The 25,540-nt window shown below is 34.8% G+C and overlaps 1 protein-coding gene across 1 annotated transcript; it reads right to left on the minus strand.

The window, feature by feature from the left end:
- Positions 1–7,221: 7,221 nt before the first annotated feature.
- LOC132629271 (protein NDR1-like) lies at positions 7,222–8,167 on the minus strand. Its single transcript, XM_060344975.1, has one exon. The coding sequence runs from the start codon at positions 7,852–7,854 to the stop codon at positions 7,255–7,257; it is 600 nt and encodes a 199-aa protein (XP_060200958.1). The 5' UTR covers positions 7,855–8,167; the 3' UTR covers positions 7,222–7,254.
- Between the last annotated feature and the right edge of the window lie 17,373 nt (positions 8,168–25,540).

Raw genomic sequence — 25,540 nt, forward strand, 5'->3', positions numbered from 1 at the left:
GATTCTTTAAAAAAATTGAAAGGTATTGACTAGATTCTTTTTTAGCTTATGAATTGTTCATGTAAAAAGCAAAGAAATCCGTTTCCAAGTCAAAAATAAATTGAAAGCTATTGACTAGCTTCTTTTTAGCTTCTGACTTGTCCATGTAAAAAGAAAAGGAATCCATTTCCAAGTGAAAAAAATTGAAAGCTATTGACTAGCTTCTTTTTTAGCTTATGAATTGTCCATGTAAAAAGCAAAGAAATTCGTTTCCAAGTCAAAAATAAATTGAAAGCTATCGACTAGCTTCTTTTTTAGCTTCTGACTTGTCCATGTAAAAAGAAAAGGAATCCGTTTCCAAGTAAAAAAAAAATTGAAAGTTATTGACTAGCTTCTTTTTTAGCTTCTGACTTGTCCATGTAAAAAATTTAAGAATCCGCTGACAAGGTTCTTAAAGTATGCAACAATGCTTGGAGAAGATAAGTGCAATAATGCTTCTAACAAGATTCTTTAAGAAAATTGAAAGCTATTGACTAGCTTCTTTTTTAGCTTATCAATTGTCCATGTAAAAAGCAAAGAAATTCGTTTCCAAGTTAAAAATAAATTGAAAGCTATTGATTAGATTCTTTTTAGCTTCTGACTTATGCATGTAAAAAGAAAAGGAATCCATTTCCACGTGAAAAAAAATTGAAAGCTGACGAGCTTCTTTTTTAGCTTCTGACTTGTCCAATTTTTTAGCTTTGCATTTCGCAAAGTATGCAACGAAATATAAAAGCTTGGAAAAGATAACTGCAACAATGCTTCTGACAGGATTCTTAAAAAAAATTGGATTTGACTTGTCCATGTAAAAAGAAAAGGAATACATTTCCAAGTAAAAAAAAATAAAAATTGAAGCTATTGACAATTTTTTATCCTTGCATTTCGCAAGGTCAGCAACAAAATATTAAAAACTTAAATTTGACAAGTCCATGACGAAAAGTTATTTATAAACTTGGATTACTCCAATTTTTTATTTTACATTTTCGGTGCATATGCAACGAAATGCAACAAAATTTACATTATAAAGAACTCTAACCGGTCATTGTTATCTTCGGGTGAGCGTTTACAAGCAAGAGCCATTTTTTCTATTTTGCATTTCGCAAATTATCCAAAATCTTCGACTGAGACTTAACAATCCATTTACTATCCAAAAAATGTCGAACAAAAAAGAGAACACTCCTCGAAGCTCTTCCTCACCTTTTGCTTGGGCATTCCCGAAAAACAGAAATGATAGCTCAAGTTCATAGTCACCCAACAGCGACTGGGGAACATGGCATCCATATGATTTTGAGATGAACATGTACAACCCGCACATGCTTGACAAACGAGAGGATGATTTTCGGATGCTGAAAAAATCAGATCCATGTGAGTACTACTGCGGATTACGCCGTGAATGGGAGCATAGGTACCATGAGTCAAATATGCTCATGAATGAGCTTGAGCAACTGGGGGCACCCAAGCCACGTCGAGTCTCTGTGTGGATGGAACGCAGGGATATGGTAGAATATGAGGTAGCTGTGAAACAAATTCGAAAGGAGAATAAGAGGATGTTGGTGAGACGTTGTAGGTACTATATCCATAAGCTCGCTGAAGAACAAGCTGCAGCAACAAATCACACGCTAACAGAACATGAAAGAGCAAGTGTTTTAGCACACGAACTTTATAAGTCGGATGATGACATGCCTAACGAACGCCCTTATACCAACTATGTGTTATGTGTTTTAATTTTCAATTATAATGTAATTTTATGTTCATTTAATAAAGTGTTGTGTAAGTTCTATCCAACAATAACTGTTAAATTAAAGACAAAATTAAACTCTACAATACGAATCGTTTATATTTTAAAGTAAGGACGACAACATATTATTGAAGGACGACAACATATTATTGAAGATTACATAAGATAACAAAGATTACATAAAATAACAATAACATAGAACTCATGAAAAAACTTAACAGTAAACAAGCAACAACAACTACTGAGTACGATTGGGGCAACGATTTTTGTTATGACCGGTTTGCCTGCAAGTTCCCCACCTCCTAGCCATGCGAGCCGGAGCAATATCCATTTCATACCTCCTTCTAGTTGTTCTCTGGGCTCCAGATGTTCGCTCGTATGCAGTGTTTGCAATTAAACAGAAGGGACTTGCAGGCCAATATGCCTCATCACCCAAGGGAGAAAACTTTCCACTGTATGTTTGCTTATAATACCTACAACTGTAGTACTTGCTAACATAGTCCTTAGGCTGAATTTTACGGATTCGACAGAATTTAATTGCATGGGAACATGCCATGTGGTAGTTTTTTCATTTCCCACACGAACATTTTTTGCCATTGTCAGACACTTTATGGACATTTCCACCCTTACCTTCGTGTGCAAATGTCAGAATCTCGAAGACCCAATCACAATGTTGTAGTTCATCATATCAGTGTGCATGGCGGCCCTATCCCAATATTCATGGAACTTCTTATCAACACCGGGCGGACAAGTCTTCTTATTTACCATTAGCAAAGCAGCAAAGGCGCTTCTTTTAACAAAATGGTCAACAAGATTTTTAAAGGTCAAGCGAACCATGGCAGTAACAGGCAATCCACGGGCTTTCTTCAATAAACCGTTGTAAGACTCAGAGACATTTGTCGTCATAGCCCCTCACCTATAACCACCGTCCTTATACAATGTCCATTTTTCCTTCGGAAGCTCGCTTAACCACATATGCGCTGCAGGTGACAAAGTTTTGATTTGTTGCATCCTCATTTGGTATTTCTTATTCTGGTGCTCTGTAGCAGCCAACCACATTAGCTTCTCAAGATCAGAGTTAAGAAACTTTTTGTTAAAGTTGCTTTTTAAATGTCGAACACAAAATCTATGATGTGTGGTGGGTGGCTGTAACCATTCATGTGTCATTACACATTGCAAGATCCCTTGGTGACGGTCAGAAATTAGTCCAATGCCTTTTCTATCACAAACAACATGTCTCCATAATAAATTGAGAAACCAAGTCCATGACTCATAGCTCTCACGTGCAACTATAGCATATGCAAGTGGAAAAATATTTCCGTTTGCATCAATGCCAACAACAATCAACAATTTCATCTCATACTTACCCTAGACATGGGTGCCATCTATTGAGATGACCGGCCTGCAACTTTTGAATCCATCGATACTTGGTTTAAAGGCCCAGAAAAGATACTTGAAGATGTGTTCGCCTTGCATTGTAGTTGACTCGTGTGTCCACTCAAAAATAGTGCCCGGATTGAAATGTTCTAGGGCAGCCATGTATCGAGGCAATGCCCTAAAAGAACCTTCGAAATCACCATACACCATCTCAAAAGCTTTCTTACGCCCCTTTTACGCTTTTCTATAACTAGGAGTATAGTGATGGATGCCTTTTATAGTTTCTTGAACAAACTTAATACTGATTTGTGCATTGATCATAACATATGGTATCAACGAAGTAGCAATCATGTTGCTATTCAAATTGAAATGATCCTCTGTATAATCATCCGTATCACAATTATGTGGCTCAATCATTTTTCCTGCTTTCCACATACCACTTCCGATCAACGAAAAACGGATCATCCAACTACAACCTTCCTTATGCCGCTTGCAAATAACCTTCCAAAATGTACCTTTGGCTTGATCTGTTTTATATTCTTTTTTGTGGGCTATATTATAGAGTCTCACTGCACTTTTCATTTACTTCTTGCTGTGAAATAACATACCTATTTGCATGTACAAGAAAAAAATATCAACTCCTAATTACACCAATTAAAATCACAAAATTCAAAAATAATATATTATTAAAAAAATTAGTCGCAACAAACTAACCTGACTTGATAACTTTAGGATTACTGGAATTCCAAAGTGCAGCCCAAACAGACCCGTTATCTCTCACGTATGCAAAATCTTCCGGTTCTACTTCTTCTGTATTATCCAAATATGGGATCACATTTGAATGATAATTAACACTAACATTACTGGGGGCCGCAACATCTTCATCAGAATCGTCACCATCAGCAGACGATTGATCATCGTCCGTCCCTTCATGATCTAATGGACTATCGCTATCCGACTCATTTATTATATCATTAGCTAAATCGTTATTGCTCACAATTTGTGTGAGCTGAGTCAACGTGGGTTATCTTCAAAATCGTTATGCCTATAAATAAGAAAAATTCATAGAATTTACAAGTCAAATACAATTATACAATCCATAAATAAAGTGAATAAAATATGATTATATTTACCTATCACTGTCCAATTCACTTGGACCAGGATGTGAAGGGTGTCGTACATTACAATTCAAATTATACAACTGCGTAGTAGCATTATTTGGTCCACCTGCCTCACGATTCTGTCCACTCCAATCAAAGTTATGATCGTGTGTTGAAGCCATACCATCATACTGTGTACCATAATTAGTTGTATCATTTGACTGACTACCAAATCCTACAATTGTTTGTTGTTGAACTACACCCCTTGAAAAACCAATATTCAAACTTGGGAAATAGGTAGTACCTCCATAATTGAACTCATTGTCGGTTGGTACTTCGACCTGGGTAGAGCGTTGAACTGTAGCATACATGTCAAGCGCCGCTATGCATATGTGATTTTTAAAAATCTCAGGACAACGAAGAAATGACGATAAAGATTCATCGTCCGTAATTGACATCTCACCATAAATTGGTGAACCATCGGTTGTAAATGAACTTGGACATCGTCTGGTTATAACCACCAATAGTTCAGGATCATTTACGAACATTTTACTCCTTAAGACGCGTTGCAGACGATCATATTTTAGGGAAATTGGAAACCTTTGCCCTATTTCAGGACCACGGTTGTATCTAACCGAACCTGCTTCATCCACAACTTCACCACCCCAAAATAAATACACTTTAACATGAATTTCCGTCATCTTTTATGAGATATATGAGAGAAAAAATAAAAGTTGAAAGATATGAAACAGATAAGAGAAAAACAATAGATGAAAGATATGAGATGGATAAAAGAAAATTGAAAGACTAAGGATATACCATAAGTAAAGATAGGACAATATTTATAAATGAAGAAAAGTAAAAAAATTCGCAAATTAAGTCACGAAATGTAAAAGATATTATTTTGACAACTATTCAATGCTCGTCTGAAACTGATTGAACCAACAGAAATGAACAAAAAAATAAAATTAAAACCATAGCGATATGGAGAGCAGAAAAACGGTAAAAAGGGGGGGGGGGGGGGGGGGGGGGGGGGGGGTTTCGTTATATACCTGCGAAATGGAACAAAACATTTCGTTGATATATAAACGAAAAAAAATAAATTATTTTCGTATTTCGTTTTTATATAAATGAAATACAAAATATATTTCCTATTTCATTTTTATATAAACGAAATGAAAATAAAATTATTTTCCTATTTTTTTATATAAATGAAATACAAAAATAAAAAAAAAATTATTTTCATATTTCGTTTTTTAATAAACGAAATGCAAAAAAAAAAAAAAAATTACTATTTCGTAGATATACCAACGAAATGCAAAAAAAAAAATTTATATATATATTTTCCAATTTCGTTTTTATATGAACGAAATTAATTTTTTTTTTATCTTATTTCGTTTTTTAAAACTCTAAATGCAAAAAAAAAAGAAAAATCCTATTTCGTTTTTTTATTCACGAAATGCAAAAAAAATAAACCTATTTCGTGAATTAAATTACGAAATGCAAAAAACAAAACCTATTTAGTGAATTAAATCACGAAATGCAAAAAATAAAAATAAAAAATAAATCAGTTTCGTTCATATTAATTCACGAAATACAAAAAAAAAAAAAAAAAAACCTATTTCGTGAATTAATGAACGAAATGCAAAAAAAAAAAAATCAGTTTCGTTCATATTAATTCACGAAATACATAAAAAAAAAAAATAGGTTTTACCTATTTCGTTGATTAGTTCACGAAATGCAAGAAAAAATATTGTTGCATTTCGCTACACTTGTAGCGAAATGCAACCAAATTTTCCGGCTATGAATAGTGTTGTGTGGGTATTTTGTTGGATAATCAACGAAATACCCATTGTGGTATAAAAAAAACAAAAACAGCCCATTTTGGGCTAATGGTTGCAAAAATAAGCCATTTTGGCTCCGCATTCGCATATTAAGGCAAAGAATCTCACAGGAGTGATATACTGGAGTTGCACAAAAATTTGTAACTTTTGTATTTACACTTATATAATGTTAAAAGTAATTTTTAAATTATCAAATCGCCTAAAAATAAATACATAATTGTTCATAAAAAGTGAATTTAGTAACCTAAAAATAAAGCTAGATTACCTGCACCATGTGAAAATTAATATAGTCATAATGTAAATATCCTTTACGTTATCAATATATAAGTTAAATTCTTCAAAAGAAAACGAAATAAAATTGGGGAACATGTTCTACTTTCCAAAGTGAAGAATCTTAACTCATCTGCTCCAAAATCCAAACGCATCTAACTCTTGTGGTAAGTGGGCTTTGGATAGTCCATGAATAATTCAAGTAATTGGGTGAGTCCAACTCTTGATAATGTTATCTCTAGCCCAATTCTAATAAAGCTCCAGTTACTAGATCAATCTAGTTGACTTGTAAAAATTTCACGGGGCGTACTATTTTTGGTCGCCTCATTTAATTGGCTACCATCGTGTATTTTAGTAGAGGTTCGTCTATCTGGTGTTTCCTCATTTAAAAGACTACTTTTACATCGGCTTTCTGTCGTTAGCTAATATTATCAGGCGAAAGCAGCTCGGAAACATATCGGACGAGACCTCAATTAAGAGGACAATCATTTGAAGTATTTAAGTACTCAAAAAATCTCAAGTAACCATATATTGGTAGCTGAATACAAAGGACACAGACTCATAGGATGTCGACCTGCCTACTCGGGTCCTATTTGGATATGCAGGAAAGGGTGCTCCTAGATGTGTGTAGGGAATTCCTACGTTATTTCAAAAGGATTGCTTGAATTGCTTTGGATGGAGACTACAAGTGATGTTATATAGCACGGACTGACTCATATTTGCCTGTCATGGAGAACCTAATCCCCAACAATAATAATTGTTAAAAAAGAAAGGAAAATATGAACCTTAACCAATGCAATTTCCAGGAACAAGTCCTTTACAACCTGGAAAGACAGAATGACAAAAAAGTACTCTAAATTAAGTAGTCAAAAGATTCTTCTCCTTCATGAACCCCAAAACTAATATATTAAAGTAAAAATGATAAAACAAATAATGTAAGTCCAAAAACCCCAAAACAACAATGAAGTTGTTGTGCACTAGATTTACCAGTATCATCAACTTCAACCTTATTCTCCACAAAATAATGATGTTTCTTAGTATACCAAAATGTAATTTTGTACTTAATTCTACTACTCACATCAACTCTAAAAATTGCCTTAATTGCATCATCCCATGGCATATTATGAGTCTCAATCATGCCACTTTTAAAAGCTTCTTTATCTTTGCCTTGTTTAAATCCATCAAATGTATGATTACCAATAGGGTAACTAGTGTTTGTACCATAGTAGAAATTGAGGGTAATGTCGTCGTAACGGACACCTTTGTCCTTCATTTCATTCTTCAGATTGAGCTGAAACGACAAATTATTGTTCCGCATCGTCGCATTGTTGTTGGAGTTGATTGATTTGTCGAGGCCTCGCACATAAACATCTCCGATGGAACATTTGGGCTTCTTGGTACGAAGACTTAGCCAGAGGATCAGAGCTAGGACCCCTAAACTCACTATGAATTTGACGCAATGACAAGCGCACGGGTTTCTAGAGGGAGAGAAATCGTAATCTGACATGTTTAAAAGCAAAGATCAGTGGTAGTCGAGGATTGTTATCAAAGATACAAAAAGAGATGAAGAAGAAATTGGAGATGAGAGTAGAGAGGAGAGAGTGAACAATCTTTTTGACAAGAGCGTATTGTTGGGGTTTAACTTATTTGGTTTTTTAAAGACATTGATTCTCAACGAGTCAGGGGGTTATCTGCTTTTTTAAAGACCTGGGGTCAATGACTCTTCTATTTTGGATCTCATTTTGTTTGCTATTTTCTTCCTTGCCCTTAGATAGTGGTTGACACTTGCCAGTGAAATTTCATGGAACAATTCAACAATGTTGAAGTAGTTTCCAAAAATCAAGTAAAACTAACTCTTCGTCTCAATTTATGCAGTAACATATATAGTTTGAAACAACAGAGTTAAAAAATTAATATAGAGTTTTGAAATTTATAGACCAAAAAATGTCATACCATTTGTATAGTTACAAAACTTTTTGACATTTATAGCTTTAAACATGCCATAATATTTATGTGATTATAAAAGCTTCTCATTAAGAATAAAATAAAAAATATGAAATTAATTAATTTCACATTCAAAATGCACCATTTGTTTTGAAACGAACTAAAATGAAAGTGGCACATAAACATAAACGGGAACAAAGAAAATACTTTTTTTAAAAAGAAAACAAAAGGACAATTCAAAAAGCCAATCCTCATAAAAAAAGAAAAAGCCAACACGTCTTCTCGAATCTCGAGAAACTAAAATAAAGTTCATTACTTGCACGGTTGCACCTAATAATTTAGATATCCTTTCTTTAGCTTGTGACCTCCGGATTAAAAAAGGTGTCCACTTAACTTTTTTTTTTTTGTGAAAAAAAGAGTTCACTTAGCAAATCATGAAAGAATTAACCCTATTTTTTCATATTTGTCTCTATTAAGTATTATATGATCAAATCCCAATGCCTATTTAATTAGGGATAGTTTAGTCAAATTACCTATTTTTGTCTAGGTAAAATAGACAATCCCAGATCACTACTAGCAAGTAAAATATCATCCACATATAGGACTAGGAAAATATATTTGCTCCCACTTATCTTAAGGTATATACACTGATCAATGATGTTCTCCGTAAATCCAAATGAAGAAACAACATTATGAAATTTAATATACCATTGGCGGGAAACCTGTTTTAGTCCATAAATGGATTTATTCAACTTGCAAACAAGGTGACTATTATCCTTATCACAAAAACCTTCAGGCTGACGCATGTATACCTCCTCTTCAAGATCTCCATTCAAGAAAGTCGTTTTCGCATCCATTTGATGTAGCTCTAAATCAAAATGAGCTACTAATGCCATAATTATTCTTAATGAATCCTTCTTTGAAACTAGAGAGAAGGTTTCATGGTAATCAATGCCTTCCTTTTGAGTGAAACCCTTGGCTACAAGTCTGGCTTTATATCGTTCAATATTACCAGATGAATCTCTTTTGGTTTTATAAACCCATTTGGATCCTATAGTAGAGACTCCTTCTGGTAATTTAACGAGATTCCAGACTTTATTCTTGGTCATAGATTCCAACTCTTCTTTCATGGCATCATACCAAAGTGTGGAGTTCTCTCCACTCATGGCTTGTGAAAAAGAGCATGGATCATCTTTAAGTCCAATATCATGATCAGACTCTTGAAGGTATACAACATAGTCACTAGAAATTGCTGGCTTGCGAACTCTTGAGGATTTTCTTACTCCCACTGGTTCAGACACTCCTTCAATAGGTTCAAGTAAAGTGGATTGATCTTCATGTGGCTCCTCATGTGGTGGTAGCTCTGGAACTTGTTGCTCTTCAGACAGTTCATGAGAATTTGTCTGAACTACATTCAAGTTCCCAATATATAAAGGTACCACAGGTGGTTCCCTTATCTCTTGCAATTCCACCACTTGAGTCGAACCACTCCCACTTACTTCATGTTCCTCAAGAAATTTAGCATTTCTAGCCTCAACAAGTTTAGGAGAATGAGAAGGACAATAGAACCTAAATCCTTTAGAGTTAACTGCATAGCCTATAAAGAAACCACTTATTGTTCTTTCATCCAACTTTTTCAAATGAGGGTTATAAACCCTCACCTCAGTTGGACATCCCCAAATGTGTAAATGGCTTAAACTAGGTTTCCATCCTTTCTGTAATTCAAAAGGCGTCTTGGGGACAGCCTTGGATGGAACCCTATTTAAGATATACACAACGGTCTTTAAGGCTTCACTCCATAAGGATAAAGGCAAACTTGATCTGCTAATCATGCTTCTTACCATGTCCATTAATGTTCGGTTCCTTCTTTCTGCCACACCATTTTGTTATGGTGTTCCTGGCATGATATATTGGGAAATTATACCTTCACTTTAAAAGAACTCAGCAAATGGACCTTTAACTTGTCCCTTATCTGTGTACCTACCATAATATGCTCCACCCCTGTCAGACCTTACAATTTTTATCTGAGCTCCTGCCTGTTTCTCTACTTCTGTTTTGTAAACTTTAAAGGCATCAAGTGCTTCTGATTTGTTAAACAGAAAATAGAGATACATGTACCTTGAATAGTCATCAATAAACGAGATAAAATATCTTTCACCATTCAAGCAAGGGGTAGGAAAAGGTCCACAAATATCTGTATGTATGATCTCAAGCAGTTGAGAACTCCTTTTGGCACCTTTAGAGGATTTGTTAGTCTGCTTACCCTTTATGCAGTCCACACAAGTCCCAAAGTCAGAAAAATCAAGAGCTTCTAGAACTCCATCATTAACTAACCTTTTGATTCTGTCAATTGAGATATGTCCCAATCTTTTGTGCCAAAGACTTGATGAGTTCTCATTGATAATACATCTCTTAGTGCCAATTTCTTTATCATGCAGAGTTAAAACATTACATTCAATCGTGGGGTCTAGCTCAAATTTAAATAATCTTCCATCCAAATTTCCAAAACCAATAACTTTATTATCTTTCAAAAGTTTAACTGAAGAATAATGAAAATTGAAATCATAACCAGCAACTGATAGTCTTGAAAGAGAAATTAAATTTCTAGAATACGATGGAACATAAAAAGTTTTTTCTAAATCTAATTGAAAACCATCTTTTAAAATAAGCCTATAAGTCCCCACGCCTTCCACAGTTGATGTCATCCCATTTCCAGAATAAACTTTTTGTTCACTTCCTATCGGCTTCCTTAGAGTTAGAAAACCCTGCATGGTTTTAGCAATATGAGTCGTGGAACCAGAATCGATCCACCATGTATTATCAGAAACTTCAGTAAAATTAGATTCATAACATACAAAGGTAAAATTACCTTTCTTCTCAAGTCATTTCTTGTATTTCAGGCAATCTTTCTTCCAGTGTCCCTTCTTTTTGCAGAAACGGAAAGAATCTTTATCAACAATGCCTTTCTTCTTCATAGGAACACTTTTGCCCTTCTTCGCATTTCTCTTATCATGAGTCACCAAATTAACACTTTCAGGTATGTCATGCTTCAACCTCTCCTCTTCTTGAACACACATGGTCAGGAGTTCAATAATTGACCATTTATCTTTATGTGTGTTGTAAGATATCTTGAACGGACCATATTCCGCAGGAAGAGAGTTGAGGATAAAGTGCACAAGAAATGGCGCAGACATATCAACCTCAAGGGACTTGAGTTTAGCAGCAATGTCTCTCATCTCCATAATGTGCTCGCGCACTGTACGACTTCTATCAAAGGTCATACTTGAGAGCCTCTTCATAAGGGTGTTGGCCAGCGCCTTGTCAGAGCTTACAAATTGTTCCTCAATTGACTTCATATAAGCTTTGACCTTATCGCTATTAGGGATGGAACCCCTAATGCTTTGGCTTATATGAGCCTTTATGAGCATCAAGCTCAAGCGATTAGATCGTTCCCACCGCTCATAATAAGCCTTGGCATCTGGCGTACTTGATTCTGTGGGTTTAGGTGGTTCTTCCACACGGATTGCCAAATCCAAATCCGAGCACCCTAAAGTGAGAAGGACTTTCTCCTTCCATTCAGTAAAGTTGTCACCAGACAACATCGGAATTCGAGCATTCTCATTAAAGATAGCAGTAGGAAAAGCTGTGAAAACTGCAAAATAATGATGCACACATAAGCTATGAAGTACAAACCATCAAAGTGAATCGCGTAAATACCGATTCTAAGTAAATTCAAGACCTTCCTGTGGGTAGAGGTTGCAACACATGCACATAATTTACTTAACTTTATTAGACTAGTAAACCAAAATAAAATTAGAAAACAATCCGTACCTGTGGGCATAGGAAAATTTTCAAACTAAAAGGTTTACTATCTCCTTCCAATTAATCTCACCAAAATAGTTACCTCCCTGTGGGGCCGGGTTACCATTTTAATGAAATAACTGAACTAAATAGATGTCATTATAATTTTAATTACTAAACTTTATGCGATTAAATAGCTTAATTTCTTTTATATCAAGTACTCAAGATGCTGTGGCTAGTCCCGTGCACAAGATATAAAGGAAACTTAAAAATGACATCTTTCTGTAATTTGATATTAATAACCAACTTAAACCATGTGTTGATTAGTTTCATAGTAGATAGATAATATGTAAGCAGAATGCTTATAAAACCTCAATAGTACTTAGCAAAGTAATTCTTATAATTATTATAATCAGAATATTATAAGAATTTATTAGAATAGTAGCAGAAGTTACGTATAATCCCAAAGCATCTATAAAACAAATAGATATGTCCAGAAGTAACATGATTGCTCAAATCTTTAATTAAACAAGTAAATTTGTTATTACGTCTAAAAAAAAAGGATCAAGCAATTAATGACTATGAATCTGGACAAAATCTTTTAATCGATTATGGACTGAATTAACATTAATCAGAATAAGACTCATGTGAATCCGAACGTTAAAAGCAATTGGACCAGAAGAATACAAGCAACAGTAACATCCCATCCACAATTTAATATTCTATTACTTGACAAATAGATACAAAATTTAGACAATTGTAGTGACAACTAATTCTATTATACGAAGGCTTGATCTAATAGGCAAATTACTACTAAACATGAGCCATTCAGTTAGTCACGATACGAACTTAAAAGAAAACAAAAACTTATCAAGTATTCACGAAAACAGTAGACATACAAACAAAACATATCAATCTGCCGCCACAAAATTAAAGGACGCCATTCGAATTTTACTCCAACATAAAATTGTGGAGATGAAACATATACTGGACAGTTTTCGAGCAAACAGAAAACTTTACAGTGGCAGAATTTAAAGCCATATTTATCCTATCCTTCGGTATTGATCTTAATCTGAATACAGTACTGAACAATATAGCTAAAGAAAGGCTCTGATGCCACATATTGTAATTCTTAACACATACACACAGAGTCATCGCAGCGGAATATTAAACAGGAACTTACCTTCAGCCATAGTTGTTCAAGTGTGAGAATCACCTTCTTTGTTTTTCTACCGAATTGTAACCCTGAAAGGAATAGTGAAAAACCCTAGAGCCTTCTAGCCTATGCCTATCACAATTTCTGAATACTGGACTGATGGAGTCACAGGCGTATTTATAGGTAGGCTAGGGACTCTTAGGCAATAACTTTAACCCTAGGGACTTTTCCATAAAATATGGTTACCCTAGGACACCTAATAAATGTTTCCTCCCATCAAGGAAACTTCCGGATATGCATAATCAAAATTATTATCTGCTATATTCATTATTTACTTGGAAGAGAAGGTAAATAATTTGTTACCATAATTGTGGGCCACATTAAATGTCTCATTAAAAAGACAATATTCTTACACATAGTTCATAATAAAATTAATACGCTACTAGAAGACTTTTCTAAAAAATATAACATCAATTGATCAAACTTTAGTTCAATAAAAAGGAAAATTTAACATGAATAGTAATGTAACTACTCTTTAATATAATCCTCTCACATGGTAAACATGATTGGTAAATATATTTTACCAACTTGCATATTAATATTTAATACAAATGGTTGGTAAACATGATTGGTAAATATATCTACCAACTTATGGGTTTTTTTTTTTACAAAATATAAACGTATGGGTCAAATTTTACATTTATATTTTTTGAAATCATGCTTTCAAATCCCAAATCATCCAAAAAGGCATGATTTGGGATTTCATCTCATGAGATGAAATTAGAGATGAAATCACATGTCCAAATGCTGATTTCATCTCATGAGATGGAATCGCATGTCCAAACGCCTACTTAGTTTTGAAATTACCATACGTGACTCATGGGGGCCACTTGAAAGCAAAACCCAATTAAATCTGGGGTTAAGAAGATTGAGGTCCAAAATGTATTCTTTCAAACTTCTTATTTTTTACAAAATACAAAAAGATTCCAATTTAATCCAAAAAAACCTACCAGCCCCCTTCTCTTCCTCCCCCACACCCCTCCCCCCCCCCCCCCAAAAACAAATTTTTAAATTTTTTTTTTGATATTTTTTATTTGCTTTTTCACCAGCTCCCACTCTACTCCGACCGCCCTCCCCCCCCCCCCCCCCGCCCCATACCCCCCCCCATTTGTTTTTTAAAAAAGTTTTGATATTTTTTATTTGATTTTTCACCAGCCCCCCCCCTCTCCTCCTCCCACCCCCCTCCCCCCCCCCCCCCCCCCACAAATATTTTTTTAAATTTTTTTTGATATTTTTTATTTGCTTTTTCACCAGGCCCCCCTCCTCCTCCCACCCCTACCCCTGCCGCACAACCCCCCTAAAAAAATTAAATTTTTTTCTTGATATTTTTTATTTGCTTTTTCACCAGCCCCCCTCCTCCTCCCCATCCCCCCCCCCCCCCCAACCAATTTTTTTTTTTTTTACTTTTCATCAGCCACCCCCCTCCTCCTCCTCCTCCCACCCCTCCCCCCAATATTTTTAAAGTTTTGATTTTCTTTATTTATTTTTTCAAACCCCCCCCCCCCGACCCGCCCCCAAAAAGAATTTAAAAAAAAATAATTTTTTTCATCAGTCCCCATTCCTCCTCCTCCTCCCACCCCTCACCCCCTCCCCCCCACACCCCCACCCCTAAAAAAATTAATTTTTTTAAAAAAGTTTTGAAAAGTTTTTCTTTTTATTTTTTTGCACCCCCCACCCTTCTAAAAAAATTGTTTTAAAAAAAGAAGTTTTGAAAAGTTTTTATTTTTTTGCACCACCACACCCCCACCTCCCCCCCCCCCCCCCCCAAATGATTTTTCTTGAAAAGATTTTTTTTTTGGTTTCTTACTTTCCCCACCTCATTTTTGGTTTTTTGAACCCGCCCACCCCCCTACACGCCAAAAAAAAAATCTTGAAAGGAAGTTTTGATTTTATTTTTTTTGGGTTTAAGAATTGTTTGGATAAAATCGAGGTTGTTGTTGTTGTTGTGTGTTTGTAGTGAAATAGATGATTTTTCTGTTGCTGTCCTGGTATGGTTCAGGGTTTAGAAAAATATATCGAATAGATAATTTTTTTGTTCTTATCTTGGTATTTATCTGGTTCTGTTTGTAGAAGATAACTAACAGATTTGTAGTTATTGCAATAAGTTCTACACTTTTTGCAACAAGTAGACAATCTGTTGCAACGACTCACTAATTTGTTGGACATAACTTTAGTTATTTGGTTCTGTTTGTAGAAGATATCCAACAGATTTGTAGTTGTTACAACAAGTTCTGCACTTGTTGTAACAAGTAGACAATCTGTTGCAACAACTACAGATCTGTTGGACATAGCTTCAGTTATTTGGTTCTGTTTGTAGAAGATATCCAACAGATTTGTAGTTGTTGCAACAAGTTCTACACGTGTTGCAACAAGTAGATAATCTGTTGCAACAACTACAAATTTGTTGGACATAGCTTCAGTTATTTGGTTCTGTTTGTAGAAGATATCCAATAGATTTGTAGTTGTTGCAACAAGTTTTATACTTGTTGCAACAAGTAGACAATCTATTTATGAATCAGCAAATGTTGAGGAAAGATATAGTTAAATTGATAGCCAAACTGACAATCAATCCTCAGAAAGAGATGAAGAACAGAGCCGATAAGCAGTAGATACAAATGAAGAAAGTGAAGAAGAACTAGAAGATGAAGAAATCGATGATGGAGATGGAGTAGATCAAGGAAATCTGCTACACCCCAGAAGGCAGTTGCTGAATAAATTATTACTTAAGTTGTAGTATTTGGAGCCAAGGTTGCTGTTGAACAATTTTTTTTTTTATTTTTTTTTTGTCATTTATGTTATTTGTGAATGATGTTTATGAACTTATTTATTTTGATTAGTTGTGGTATTTGGAGCTAAGGTGGCTGTTGAACAATTTCTGTTTATGAACTTTTTTATTTTGCTTACTAATTGTTGCAACGGATGCATACAGTTGTTGAAGAAGTTGCAACAAGTTACTAATTTGTTTCAATAAGTTACTAATCTGTTTTAACAAGTTACTTATCTTTTTAAACAAGTTGCTTAGTTGTTACAACAAATTACTCACTCTGTTGGAAAAAAAAATCAAACAATTGCTTAAATTATTGCAAAAATTAAAAAATATGTCGCAACAGATGAGTTAATTGTTGCAACAGATCATACACTTGTTGAAGAGGTTGTAACAAGTTACTAATCTGTTTCAACAGATGGATCAAATGTTTAAGCCAGTTGCTTAGTTGTTGCAACAGATTAATCACCTTGTTTGAATTATTACAATAACTTACTCATATGTTGCAGCAGGTATCTCATATGCTGCAACAACTTACTCATATGTTGCATCAGGTATCTCATATGTTGCAACAACTCCTCTATTGTTGCAACATATTCACGATATTGATCACATTGAACTCCTTTGTTTATACTGAATAACATTGAATTCATTGTTTATCACTAAATATGGTTGAATTAAGTACTTTACATCAAATCACTCTAATGATCACTCGATTTAGGAAAAATACACTTAGAATTGCCCATCTAATCCATGAAATTACTATCTAATCCATTAAGGATGTTAGTAGATATATATATATTCATCACTAAAAATCGTTGATTTCCTTTGTTTAATACTAAATATGGGTGAATCAAGTAGTTCGCATCAAATCACTCTAATGATCACTCGATTTAGTCCATACTGACGTAGTAGATCATCTTTCCTGACTCAAAATATATCAAATTTATTAAGTATTATACATTGATCACTAAATATCGTTAATTTCCTTTGTTTATCACTAAATAGGGGTGAATCAAGGTTTCCGCATCAATTTACTCTAATGATCACTCAATTTAGTGCCTACTGACTTAGTAGATCATCTTTCTTGACTCAAAGTACTATTAAATTGATTTAGTATTATATATGGATCACTAAATATCGTTGATTTCATTTGTTTATCACTAAATATGAGTGAATAAAGTATTTCACATCAATTCACTCGAATGATCATTGGATTTAGTGCATACTGACTTAGTCGATCATCTTTCCTGACATAAAATACCATTAAATTGATTAAGTATTATATATTGATCACTACTTATCGTTGATTTCCTTTGTTTATCACTAAATATCATTGATTCCCTTTGTTGATCACTAAATATGGGTGGATCAAGTAGTATCTGTTGCAACAACTGTAATATTAGTTGCAACAAGTGTACTATCTGTTGCAACAACTGTAGTATCTGTTGCAGCAAATGACATAGTTGTTGAACAGGTCCTTACTCTTGTTGGATAATGATAACGTCTAAATCCACTCCTCAAAAAAAAAGTACACGGTCGTATGCAATATAATTTACCCAACTATGAGTCGGGGTTGATCCCACAGGAAACAATATAATAGGCGATTTAAACAAGTAAGGAATTATCACTTTCTACGCTAAGCCAAACACTTGATAATATTTTGATTTTAAGAAAATTATAACTAATGCGGAAATATAAACTAATCTAGAAAGCAAGTAAAATGATCAATGTCCACAAACATGGATGCAAGAGAAATTACTCTCAAGTAATGATCCAATGTATTTTACAATTTTACAACTATGAGCGAGTTTATGTTAATAGATAGTGATTTCTAACATCTCATTGAAAGTCTCTCAACCAAATCAATGAATTTCACTCTAAGCTTTCTCAAGCCTTAGAGTGTGATGTTAAACACAATCAATTCAACCTCAAGTTAACTATCCTATCTCTAGCTCAAGTTATTAGATGGATTTAATGACCCAAATCCTTGCTAACTAACTCTTTTCCAAACTTTCACTTTCTTTCTCAAGCAAAGTAAAAGTACTTAGGCACAAATGTTTGCAACCATTAAGAGACATTTACGCATGAAGAGTTGATAGAAAAACATTAACCCACTTCATTAGAAATAAAAATTGTTCAATACATAAGCAAAATAAGAGATTTAATTCAACACTTGATAATGGATATTCTCATAAACAAGATGCAAGTGAGAGAATAAAATACAACACACTTAAATATTCAATACATAACAAGGAATTGAAGAAAGGGTTAAGAGTTTTATCATTCAAGAGCTCCAATCTTCTCCTCCAATGGTGTGGTTGATGATGAACTCTAGCTCCAAGGTTGAAATGTGGCCAAAGATGATGGATATTTTTCCCAAGTCTTGCTTTTATAGTTGCACAATTTTCTCACACCAAAATATGACCAAAACAACCCATAAGTTTGGGATTTGTAGCTCTGTCCCGTTTTTGCAAAACTGTCCAATTTTTGCCATCTCTTCAATTTGGCCTCTTTTTGACTTGTTTTTTTCACTTGATTTCTTCCGATCACTTCTAAATCACATAAAACCAGTAAAATAGATGTAAACGATGTTAAATGCACTATTTTATCAATCAAACATAGCAAAAAAATAAGATTAAAGAAGAGATAAATTGGTAAAATATCAACTTATCAAACCCCCAAACTTAAACTATTGCTTGTCCTCAAGCAATTCAAAACATACAATCTCATTCTAAGGAATCGACTCAACAGTGCACAGACATCATACCAAGTCAAAAAGTCTACTTTAAGCACAAACACATGACTTTGATTGGTACCAATAATTAATCCAAAACATATGAATCACCAACTTCTTCTCAAAAAATTCATTTTCATTTCAAGTGCTCAAACACCAAGCTAATCAAAGTAGCAATCAAGTCATGACACTAGAGCTTCAAAATTTGCCTTCATGATCACAAAACAACTTTCTTTTGTTCATTCCTCTCAATTGGAAAATGGAACAAATTCACAACTTAAATTCTCATGTGCCCTCACACTCAAGAGAGAATCCCACACTTAGAAAATGTAATTCAAACCACAAATGGGATATCAAATAGAAAGAATTAACTCTCTCTCTCTCTCTCTCTCACACACACACACACACACACACACACACAAAGATGTTCAAATGCACACAAGTAGTACCATAAGCTTGCCCTTCATGTATTTCTCCACTCATGTAGGCACACTTGGTTCAAAATCAATTATGACTTAAAGGGTTGTAATGTAGGCTTTTGGTTAAGGTAGAGACATAATGTGGAAATAGTGACTCAAAAACCTCCCTAAGCACTACAATTTTCAACAATCAAAACACACTTCCTTTAAAACTTTTCCACTATTTTCTTCGTCTTTTCCATTTCACCACCTAGTCTTCCCATTATTCATAACTCTTTATTCTTCCTTTATTTTTCTTCATTCTTTTTGTTGTTGTTTGTTCTTTCTTTTTTTTTTTCCAAAATTTCAAGGAATACCACTATTTTTTTCACCTTTCAAGCAACTTTCACATCACACTTTACCAACCATCACCCCCAAACTTAGGCTTTTAGTCCATGTTTGCACTTTCTACGCACTTAAGGAGGTAGGGTATCAAAAGATGGATCACTGAAGAACGAGGTAAAGCTTGTAATATGGTTGTCAAAGAAACGGTTAAAGGTTCAAAAGGGTTTGACTAGAGAAAATATGCAATGGTAGGAAATTTAAAGCACAAAAACGGTCCAAGGAAGGCCTAACCTCATTTTTCAAACCAAGTGTAGTCTAGGATTTTGCCTTGAAACACATTCCGGGCAAGTTCTAGACCACAAGTAATGCAAAAGAACTCACAAAAACCTCACCACACATGACACATGCAAACTCAAGTGAAATATGTATCCAAGAACTAATTGAACAAAATGAACTCAAAAAGAACTCAAAAACTCACTCATAGCCTAAAGAGACTAATTAGTGAAAGTAAGAGCCAAAAATTGAGTCTAAAAGTCACAACAAGAATCCTTACTTCAATCGTATTTTATTTTATTTTTCTTTCAAAAATCAAAAATTCATACGCCAAGGATTAAATAAGTTGGTACCAAGCAAGCCAAAAGTTAGCCAAGGGGCAAAACAAATCACATCCCAACACCATTTTTACTCCTAAACTACCTAACTAAGAATGGAAATAAAATAATAAAAGTGACTAATCCACAACATGCCAACAAAAAAAAAATCAAAACTTTAAGCAAGTTCCATTTGTAACAACAACTATCCACAGCCACACCAACAATCACAAAACAAGCCCGGCAAGAGCACACAATATCCATACATAAGACAAAAGCCCGACAAGGGCACAAATCAAGCATAACCAAAATATAATGTGCTACCACATGCCACCCCTAACTACAAACATTGCAGTGTCCTCGCTGCACATAATCAAAACAAAACATAAAAGAGTTTCATTTTTTTTTTACTGTCACGACCTGCGAACAGTACCTGCGACTCGCAGGGGTTGTCACTTGATTTTTTTTTTATTGTCAGCACCTGCGACTTGAAGGCATGACCTGCGAATCGCAGGTGATGTCACCTGATATTTTCTTAGGCACCTGGAATCATATTTTAGCAGCAGCTACTGGTTTGTGGCTGCTCTGAAAAACCGACCTGCTCAAAACAATTCCAAAAATTCTGAAACTTTGCAGATTAATCAAAAATAATAAAATAAACTATTCAAAAAAAATAATATTTCAAAAACGAGTTAAAATTTTGAAAACGATGGGTTGCCTCCCACCAAGCGCTTAAGTTAACGTCGCGGCACGACAGTTACCTTTACCACTTTTCCCTCCATTTGGAGGATATGAATTTTCCCCCCAACTTTGAATCAAGATTATGATGACGCTCATGGGGCGGTGGTAGAAAAGCAAAGAGGTCAACTCTTGGGTGTCGCATTTTGCACTTCTTGGCCCATAAGTGAGGCATGCCATTTTGTCTTCTTGGCATAGCAAACTTCAAAATAAAAGCGCTTTGATTTTCATCTCCAAAATTCTCCATAGGCTCGGTTAGTTCAAATTCCATATCACCCACCAAGCACAACGTCGAAAAATGGTTAGAATGAGGTCCAACACGCTCAAATTCCAAACTTGCATGAATTTTGACATCCTCACCCAAAAATGAACTAGAGTCTTCAAAAACTATTTTATGAACTTTTTTATGCAACTCTAGTATCATTTCTTCAACTTCGGCATCATTCACTATTTTTGGGTTAGTCGGTTGTCAATTCACCATTAGCTCATGAAAATTAATCTTGACCTCTTCTTCATTGAAAATCAACTCAAAACCACAATCCATGGCCCTTTGATATTGCACATCACATGCCTTAATCTTTGCATTCAATTCGGCCTCCAATTTATGGATAGCAATTTCAAGTAGATCCACTTCTTGACTTTGCTCAACATGCATTTTTAGAAATTCTTCCGTCATCCGTGAAATGCCTTCACGGTGATCTCCATAGGCTCTAAGTTGTTGAGCTTGATTCATTAGCCAATCTTGGCTCAAAATTTCCATTTTGTCAAGTTTTTCTTCATTGTGAGAGTCGTCCAACTCTTGTAAAATTCTATCCATGGTGAGATATACCTTTTGGATAGTTTCATCATCTCCATGTTGAACTTCTTCCCACAATTTGGTCGAGACTTGCCCATAGTTTTCATTCCTCCCCATTATGCTTTTTAAAATTTCCTCAACTTCTTCTTTTTGAGAATTGGAGATTTCTTCTTCAAGATTTTGCTCTTCTTCAAGCTGAACCACTTCTTCACTTTCACAACTTTCGTTGTGGACACAAGAATTTTCGGGCTTATCTTTAAAATTTGAAATCTCTTCTTCAACCAAGTCATTTTGAGGAGTCGACACTTCCATGACAATTGAGGAATTGGCATCCTCAAATGAATCATTTATTCTTTTCATAACTTCTCCATTTTCTAAAATGGATTGTTGGACGAGTTTTCGCTCTTCCTCCATCTTAGCTTCCCGATCTAAGTATGTTTGGAGCATTGCCATGATGCCTTCAAATCCGGCACTTTGTCCTTCACTTGTCATGTCATTGTCCCTATCAAACTCAAAAGCACAACTAGCATTTTCGTTAGAACAACTTGGGGGAGGGGGAGCAAAATAATTGGGACAATCACCCCAATGTTCACCTTGACCACCACATATATTACAAATATTCCCATCATCGGATTGAGACGGTGCACATATCTCTCTCCCGGGAGCATTTTCACAATCTTACCAAAAGTGGAATCCTCCACAATATGGACATGGGTCATCAAAATATGGATTGCAACCATCAAACCCATTTTCATTCCAAGATGTCATAGAGACAAAAGTAAAAATAAAATAAAAACTAAACACAAAACATAGAAAAAAAATCACAAACACATTTTCACAAATATTCACAAGTTTGGATCAAAGCAAGTAAGCTAAAATCCCATACTAACCCAAATACGCCAAATTGTTCCCCGGCAACGGCGCCAAAATTAATAACGTCTAAATTCACTCCTCAAAGAGAAAGTGTACACGGTCGTATGCAATATAATTTACCCAACTATGGGTCGGGGTCGATCCCACAGGGAGCAATATACTAGGCGATTTAAACAAGTAAGGAATTATCACTTTCTACGCTAAGACAAACACTTGATAATATTTTGATTTTAAGAAAATTATAACTAATGCGAAAATATAAACTAATTTAGAAAGCAAGTAAAATGATCAATGGCCACAAACATGGATACAAGAGAAATTACTCTCAAGTAATAATCCAATGTATTTTACAATTTTACAACTATGAACGGGTTTATGTTAATAGATAATGATTTCTAACATCTCATTGAAAGTCTCTCAACCAAATCAATGAATTTCACTCTAAGCTTTCTCAAGCCTTAGAGTGTGATGTTAAACACAATCAATTCAACCTCAAGTTAACTATCCTATCTCTAGCTCAAGTTATTAGATGGATTTAATGACCCAAATCCTTGCTATCTAACTCTTTTCCTAACTTTCATTTTCTTTCTCAAGCAAAGTAAAAGTACTTGGGCACAAATAATGTTTGCAACCATTAAGAGATATTTACACATGAAGAATTGATAGAAAAACATTAACCCACTTCATTAGAAATAAAAATTGTTCAATACATAAGCAAAACAAGAGATTTAATTCAACACTTGATAATGGATATTCTCATAAACAAGATGCAAGTGAGAGAATAAAATACAACACACTTAAATATTCAATATATAAGAAGGAATTGAAGAAAGGGTTATGAGTTTTATCATTCAAGAGCTCCAATCTTCTCCTCCAATGGTGTAGTTGATGATGAACCCTAGCTCCAAGCTTGAAATGTGGCCAAAGATGATGGATATTTTGCCCAAGTCTTGCTTTTATAATTACCCAATTTTCTCACATCAAAATATGACCAAAACAGCCCATAAGTTTGGGACTTGCAGCTCTGTCTCGTTTTTGCAAAACTGTCCAATTTTTGCCATCTCTTCAATTTGGCCTCTTTTTGACTTGTTTTTTCAGTTGGTATATTCTGATCACTTCTAAATCACATAAAACATATAAAATAGATGTAAACGATGTTAAATGCACTATTTTATCAATCAAACATAGCAAAAATATAAGATTAAAGAAGAGATAAATTGGTAAAATATCAACTTATCAGATAAAACACAACAAGTTACCCAGTTTCTGCAACAAGTCACTCCACTTATTGGAAAAACCCCAACATGTAACTTAGTTGCTGCAACAAGGCCTGTCAGTTGTTCCAAAAGATTGCTTACTTGTTGGAAATCGTTTAGCAGTTGGATAAAACATAAGTTACTAGTTGTTGCAATTAGTCATGTTACTTGTTGGATAAAACCCAACAAGTTACAGAGTTGTTGCAACATATTCACTACTTGTTGGAAATTATTCAACAATTTATTAACAACAATACACACATTTATGATTGGACACGATCAACATATCATATAAACCAAGTTCACAAGCACCAAGAACATAATTACCATTCTAAAAAAGAACAACATTAAAATGTCATAAAGTTCCAACAGATAACTATTATTACAACACGGTGCAATTAACAACTATGGAGCATTTCGGCTTGGATAACAACTATAAATCTGTTGGATATCTTCTACAAACATAACCAAATGATTGAAGCTATGTCCAACAGATGAATGAGTCATTGCAACAGATTGTCTACTTGTTGCAAAAAGTATAGAACTTGTTGCAACAACTACAAATTTATTGGTTATCTTCTACAAACAAAATAAGATAAATATCAGGACAAGAACAAAAAAACCATCAGTTGGATATCTTTTCCTAAACCCTGAACCATACTAGGAAAATAACAGAAGAACCATATATTTCACTACAAACACAAAACAACAACAACAACAACTTGAATTTTATCCAAACTTTTCCTAAACCCCAAAAATAATAATCAAAACTTCTTCTCAAGATTTTTTTTTGGAGAGTGTGTGTGTGTGTGTGGGGGGGGGGGGGGGGGGGGGGAATAAAAATAAAAACTTTTCAAGACTTTTTTTAAAAACAAACATTTTTTTTGGAAGGGTGGGGGGTGGTAGGTGCAAAAAAATAAAAAGAAAAACTTTTCAAAACTTTTTTAAAAAAACAATTTTTTTGGTGGGGGGGGGGGGGGGGGAGGGGGAAGTGAGGGGTGGGAGGAGGAGCGTGCTGGTGAAAAAAAAATCAAAACTTTTTAAAAAAAATTTGGCGGGGAGGGGTGGGAGAAGGAGTGGAGGGTGTAAGAAAAAATAAAATAAAAATTAATTTTTTTTTAGGTGATGGTGAGGGGAGGGGGTGGGGGGAAGGCTGCGAGGAGGAGGAGCGGGGGGGGGGGGGATGAAAAAACAAATAAAAAAATTAATTTTTGGGGGGAGGGGTAGGGTTGGGGTGGGTGTGGGTGTGGGAGGTTGGGGGAGGAGGAAGAGGTGGGGTGAATTGTTTTTTAAAGAAAATAAAAAAAAAAAAATTTTTTTTGCTCCCTGGGGGGGGTGCGGGAGGAGGGGGTGAAAAATAAATAAACAACAACAACCCAGTGAAATCCCACAGGGGTGAAAAATAATTAAAGAAAATTAAAAAAAAAATTGGGGGGGGGGGGATTGGGGTGGAGGGACGATCAGGGGGCGGGGGCGGGAGTAGGTCAAAGTGTTAAAAATAAAACTTGAGGCCAAAGTGTTAAAAATAAAGTTGAGGGTCAAAGTGTCAAAATGAAAACTTTTGGGCATGTTCAAAACCCCTTAATCACTAATCAAAAATCATCACCTTCACTCAATATTTAAAACTTAAGTCACCTCCACTAAAAAAATTAAAAAATTTAGGAGTCACCTATAATTAAAAGCCCCAAGGTAGATGGCGGCTCCCACTGAAAACTCGTGCAACATGTCACTCACG

Source organism: Lycium barbarum, chromosome 2 (assembly GCF_019175385.1).
Source record: "Lycium barbarum isolate Lr01 chromosome 2, ASM1917538v2, whole genome shotgun sequence".
NCBI classification, from domain to species: domain Eukaryota; kingdom Viridiplantae; phylum Streptophyta; class Magnoliopsida; order Solanales; family Solanaceae; genus Lycium; species Lycium barbarum.

Coding starts and splice junctions, on each gene's coding strand:
- LOC132629271 (XM_060344975.1), bottom strand. CDS start 7,854: ATGTCAGATTACGATTTCTCTCCCTCTAGAAACCCGTGCGCTTGTCAT.